This window comes from Dunckerocampus dactyliophorus, chromosome 14 (assembly GCF_027744805.1).
Source record: "Dunckerocampus dactyliophorus isolate RoL2022-P2 chromosome 14, RoL_Ddac_1.1, whole genome shotgun sequence".
Lineage (NCBI taxonomy): Eukaryota > Metazoa > Chordata > Actinopteri > Syngnathiformes > Syngnathidae > Dunckerocampus > Dunckerocampus dactyliophorus.
In genome coordinates, this window is record NC_072832.1 from 15,648,160 (window position 1) to 15,654,270 (window position 6,111).

The window sequence follows — 6,111 nt, forward strand, 5'->3', positions numbered from 1 at the left end:
ATCAAACAAATATGTATTATTACACATTACAGCCATCCATCCATCTTCTATGCCGCTTATCCTCACTAGGGTCGCGGGTATGCTGGAGCCTATCCCAGCTGACTTCGGGCGAGAGGCGGGGTACATCCTGGACTGGTCGCCAGTCAATCTCAGGGCACATATAGACAAACAACCATTCACTCTCACATTCATACCTACTGACGGACAATTTAGAGTCGCCAGTAACATGCATGCTTTTGGAATGTGGGAGGAAACCGGAGTACCCGGAGAAAACCCACGCTCGCACGGGGAGAACATGCAAACTCCACACAGAGATGCCCAACCCAGATCTTAACGATCTCCTGACTGTGTGGCCAACATGCTAACCACTAGGCCACCGCCATTCCAGCCATTTGTGTGTTAAATGATTTGCCGTATTTTATAATGGTTTTCTGAGATTTGCAGATTGAATGCTCTTGTCAGCCGTAAAGGGCCCACACCTGTTGGTTAAGATGCTCTATTTTTGACAGTTAATGAGATGTTTATCAGAGAATTTGACTGCTGAAGCCACTGTGTTTCCAACTGAAAAATGAAAACAAATGTACTATGCTGACAGGATAGTAGGAACATGAATATGTACAAATATTCATCAGTGAATTGGAATGTTAAGGCAACACTGCTCTGACCTTTGAATGTTTCCAACAAAACAACAAAAATCACTGTTCTGCTCTGCTAACAAGATACCGTAGAAGGAACATGAAGACAGATTTGAATTGCTAAATAAAAAAGTATGACAGCTGAAAGAAAAAGAGGTTTTGTTAACATTGCCAACTATTCAGACCTGGTTAGGGATACAGGTATTGAGGATTGTCTGGTCACTGTGCATACTGAATTCACCTCACAATCCATGCAATACATCCAATATGCCAAAATAAGCCATGTGGGGGTAATGATGAATGTCTGTTGACATGGCCCACATGGATTCTGCCGTAATTGCGCACAGACATACAGTATCTTAAATTGAAGATGACCTGTGTGTGTCAGTTCAATCTTCCGCCCCAGAAACTCCACTGAGTCAAGTGTCCTTCTGATTAGCCGTAAAACCAAAGTTGAGCATGTTGCCTTTGTAGTCACTTATCATTTTAATGACGTGTGCAAAGATCAAACACCATAAAAAAATGAATCATAAGATCTTCTTACATTTCTTTTTTGCCTTTTGATTATGCCAGATGAGACAACGCTCTCTTAATTAATTACATGATTAATTAAAAATGACAATAAACTCACATAGACTCACCCGCACAAGGTTGCTGACTGCAGCCTGCACCGCCTGCACCGGTACGGTCAGATCCGGGATGGCTTTCCCGTCCACCTCGCCCTCTTCGTGCATGATGACCAGGTGAGAGATCTGCTGGGCCACCGGCTCCAGGATACTCTCGATGGTCTTGGTGTGGAACACCGGCATGGTCAACCACTTTTACCGCAGCCTTCCAGCACACAGAAAAGGTGGTCGGTGGCTTCTTGCACAGAAGCCTTCCTTTCCTTCTGTTTTTGCTCTCCTCACTTGCAGGAGGGCCCACTCAAGCGTGTGCACCGTCCACTCAAGCTTCTCCAGGGTTCCTCCGGTGGGATCTACCGGAATTGTGCCAGAAGGAATCACCACCCTCCGCCCAATCACGGCAAAGACGCTGCTTGCTTCTTTGCTGCTGCTGGTGCTGGCGGTGGTGAGGAGGTGCGCGCTCACGCCGCACGTACATGGACGCGCACACCACTGTGCAAGTGACAGTTCAGTCCAAGTTACGTCATGCCTTGCATACATGCATGGCAGTGAGCCCCCCCAGCCCCCTCCCAAAAAGGGAAGAAGTGAGCTAAAGTAATGAGACGAGGTGGGGATTCCTCGCTTATGTGAAGACACTTGGTGCAGCGCCGCCAAAAGGTACAACGTGGCAACACAAGTGTTTTAAAAAGGTCAGCTCAATGGAACTGTAGAGGACACTAGAGATGAGATGCAGGTGAAGAACAAAATAGCAATTTTATTTTTTTATTTTATGAAGCCTCAAACTTGCATTTGAGACATGATCCACATTCATTAAATGGTGGGTCAGGAGTTCATGTCCCCAAGCCTCAATGTTCAGGTCTAAATTAAGATTATGGATTCATCTTGCTGTGGCCCAAAGAAGGGGGCACAAACATCTGACGCATGCACTTTTACATGTCCACATTCTAAATAATGCATGAATATACACATTACTAGGGAATGCGATGGTGCATAAGACTCAGTTGGAGGTATTTGGAATGACTTCCTGTCGGTGCTGCTGGAATGGTGACACTCTCAATGTGGGTTGAGGAAACCGGAGACGTCTCAGGCAAAACCAGCATTATTTATACCCTGGAGACATTCACCACCACAGTGCTTATAGCTCTGTGTGTGTGAGTGTGGGGGACTGCAAGATGCCGTTGTCAACCAAACTGGAGAGACTAGACAGTCTTGTCCACCTGGCTGAAGAGGATCTCCTTTTCTTAACTGGGCTTCTTTTATACATGAACCACTGACTACTACATTACCATAAATTCCGGCGTATAAGCCACTACTTTTTTCTTAAACTTTGAACCCAGTGGCTTATACAGCGGTGCAGCTTATCTATGGCTGAATCTTGTGAGTACTACTAATTGTTTAAATGCTGTGCCGCTTGTGAGTCAGTGAGGAAATGGTAGCTCTTTCTTTGGAAGGAGCCAACCACAAGCTATCAGTGCACTCACAACAAGCTTGTCAGCGCACTGGCAATCACATGGGGTCATTATATATAACAGTATAACAATATAACAGTCTGATTCATGGTGTCATCTTACAAACAACACTAAACTCATTACATAGCAACTTAACACTGGAACGATATACATGAGAAATACACAAAGATGTACCCATACGAGTTTAAAATTAAAACTAACTCTTTTAAAGTTCTCCCATAATACATTGCGTCTGAGCAATGCATTCACTGAACGCTGCAATTACATCAGCCTCCCTCTGGGCTCTGTTCTCTGGGGTCCTCTGGTTTCCTCTGGTGGACAGAGGCAGCATTGTAGCGCCATCCATCCATTTTCTATGTCACTTGTCCTCAAATGAACTGCTCTTCTGGCAGAAATGCATTATGGATAGATCTTAAAATAGCTGCCGTTTGTCATTTTAAACTCGGATTGGTACTTGTAATGTATATTTCCTAGGAACCTTTTGAGTGTTAAGTTGCTGTGTGATGACTTTAGTGTTCTATGTAAGATGACACAGTGAGTCGACTATATTGAGTAATGACCTCCTACAATTTCAATGGTTTGACAAGCTTGTCGTGACTTTTTTCACAGCTCATAATTGGCTCCTGTCAAATAAAGAGCTGTCTGGTCCTCGTGGACTCACGTGTGCCACAGTATGCCATTTTATGACATGGGCATGCGCGACTTTCACACCGGTGCGGCTTATATATGAACAAATCTGTTTTTTCCTCTAAATTTTGTGGGTGCGGCTTATACACCAGAATTTACGGTAGGTACTCATTCTAATGAGATCCAGTCAAAATGATGTTTTTGCAAAAATAACAATGAACTGCATCACGCTGAGAGGTGGTCCATGTGTAAAGAGCCTCTCTTGTAACTTAATCAGGTAACTTAGGTACTAAACAACCACAATAATAAACATACAGTATTCATTCAGTCATTCTCTCCCGCTGATCCTGTTCAGGGTCACAGGCAAGCTGAATAAGCCCAATTTATGAATTCACTGATTGTATTAGTCCGTAGTTCCATACTTTTCACTTTACTTTGTTCTTATATGAATGTTTATGTCACATAAAAATGTGCAGCTTTCCAAATTGTATCGTTACCACCATTACTTTATTGAATTCTTATTTGTGAATTTATTAAGACTAAGCTGTTTTACTTGTTGATAGTAGGAGAGCATATTATTTTAGTTGACTATTGGTCATTATGTTTAATGACTTTTGAGACAACATGTTTAAAATAATTATGCCTCTGTTTCTGTAACTTACATTGCATATTGCAGTAGCTGTCTTATTTTGCACAAAGAGTGTTTATTTGTTAAATGCATCCAGTGGCATCACAGGAAAAGAAGCATGCTGTCTTCATTCATTACGCGAGATATGACCTGACATAAGTTTGAGGGAAGAGCTACTGCCAATAATGGTACTGGTAATGAAGTGTTGGACAACATTGGTATATCGGATATCGGTAAGAAAATATCGAGCATCTCTAGATCAGATCATTAGTTACTGTATTAAAGATATAATATAATATATTAAAGAGAAATGTTGATGAGTCCCCCACAGATCATATTGTGTTTTGTTTTGTTTTTCATTCTCCACAAATCCCTTTAACAGTAAAGTGAATGGTAAAAGCCATTTTGATTACTATAAACACAAGGCTAGTATTCTTTGTTACAAGGTTTGCTAAGTAAAACCTCTTTAAAGTCAATTATCTTTACAACTGTTACTTGTCACACAGGTGTAAAAGAAGAAACAACTACTGTGAAACATAAAAACAACAAAACACAGCCGTCATATTGCCACGTAACGATTAAAGCAAAAGGTGCATTGACAGAGTATTAGTTTTGTGCATATTTACCTAGCCAGTGTATTGGACATTGTATAAGTGAAATGTGTCTCCTTTCATTTAAATTGTACAGATTAGTGGCATTATTTTATTTTAACGTTTTGAACATGTAAATGGTGCATGTTTTACATGAGAAAACCTGGTATGTTTTTCTGCGTTCACTACTTACTACGCTGCCATGTATGGGAAGTCTCATTCAGACACTGATGACATAGAATAAGGGGTAACTGGGATAGAAAAGCAGGGGATCGAACCTGAAACCTTCCAGCTGTGAGAGCAGTTGATTTGTGACGCTGATTTCTCCCTCTTCCCACCTTTCCTCCTTGCAAAATGTCCTTTAAGGGGAGTGAGACTCATACTTACAGCATCTCAAAACCATATATGGTTTGAGGCACAGTGATAAAGAAAACTGGATTGAGTGTGTGAGTAATTGAGGGGTTTGTGAGGGGGAGGACAAGCTGGACTGCGATTGGCCCCTGCCGTCCTGCTGTAAACTACTTTGGCTCAGAAACACACACATTGTAAATAAAGGCTTTATCAAAAGTTGCGTGGAAAATGCCTTGAGGACCATGCTAATATCAACGCTTATCCTCATGCCATATACAGTATATACACAGTACATGGATTGATTATTTGTGATTATTAAAGAACCATGCATGTGTGAGTCAGTAGAGGGAAGCACAACCATGTTGGGTATACTTGTCAGTGTTGTAACTGCAGCAAAACTGCCTCAAAAGTTATAAAATTTGGAGTTTAATAACATTTACAATAAAAATGCAAGTAAAAAATGTTGTGACTGGCTCAGTGTTTTAAGTCTTAACAACACAAGTGGGTTTTTCTTTTTCTTTGGCTTTTGTGTGTACTTTTTGTGATGACTACAGAAGGGTACCAGTGAGAGAAAAATTGTGATTTAACCATAGAACCAGACAGGAAACCCGTCAACAGTTTAAGCCTGGAAAAAAAAAATCATTCAATTGACTCCAAATGCTTTTATATTAGAAAAATAGTTTTGAAATTAGTACTGGAAGGTGGGAAGTGTACCAGTGTCATGGATTGTGGTCAGCTTTGGGGGTTCCACTGTATATAGCAAGGAAATGTGTGGAAGGTAAACACTTTACATTGATATAATTTGCTTCCTTTGATTAATTGATGGATATGCAAAAGATACATACGAGGTAACTGAATTAAGTATTAATGATTTGTTTTGCATATTTCTATACAGTGTTTTTTTGCATGTTTGTCATACTTAAATGTTTCAGATTGTCAAACAGATGTAAATATTAGTCAATGACAACACAACTGAATACAAAATGCAGTTTTTAAATGAAACGTTTTATTATTAAGGGAGACAAAAATCCAAACCTACATAGCCTTGTGTGAAAAAGTGATTGCTCCCCCTGTTCTCTCCCCCCCAGAAAGAAAGTATTTGAGATCTATCAGTCTGGAAAAGGTCATAAAGCCATTTCCACAGCTTTGGGACTCCAGTGAACCACAGTGAGAGCCATTATGGAACCA

The 6,111-nt window shown here is 40.8% G+C and overlaps 1 protein-coding gene across 5 annotated transcripts in view; it reads right to left on the reverse strand.

Annotated features, from left to right (window-relative positions):
• Positions 1-1,813, reverse strand: part of LOC129194192 (vinculin-like) — a 29,098-nt gene extending 27,285 nt beyond the window's left edge. The window contains exon 1 of one of the 5 annotated variants that reach the window (XM_054799222.1): positions 1,277-1,813. In XM_054799222.1, coding sequence (XP_054655197.1) covers positions 1,277-1,444 — 168 coding nt within the window. In that variant the 5' untranslated portion in view covers positions 1,445-1,813. The remainder of the gene's footprint in view (positions 1-1,276) is intronic. The other 4 variants (XM_054799223.1, XM_054799224.1, XM_054799225.1 and 1 more) reach the window with 4 other exon arrangements.
• Positions 1,814-6,111: the final 4,298 nt, after the last annotated feature.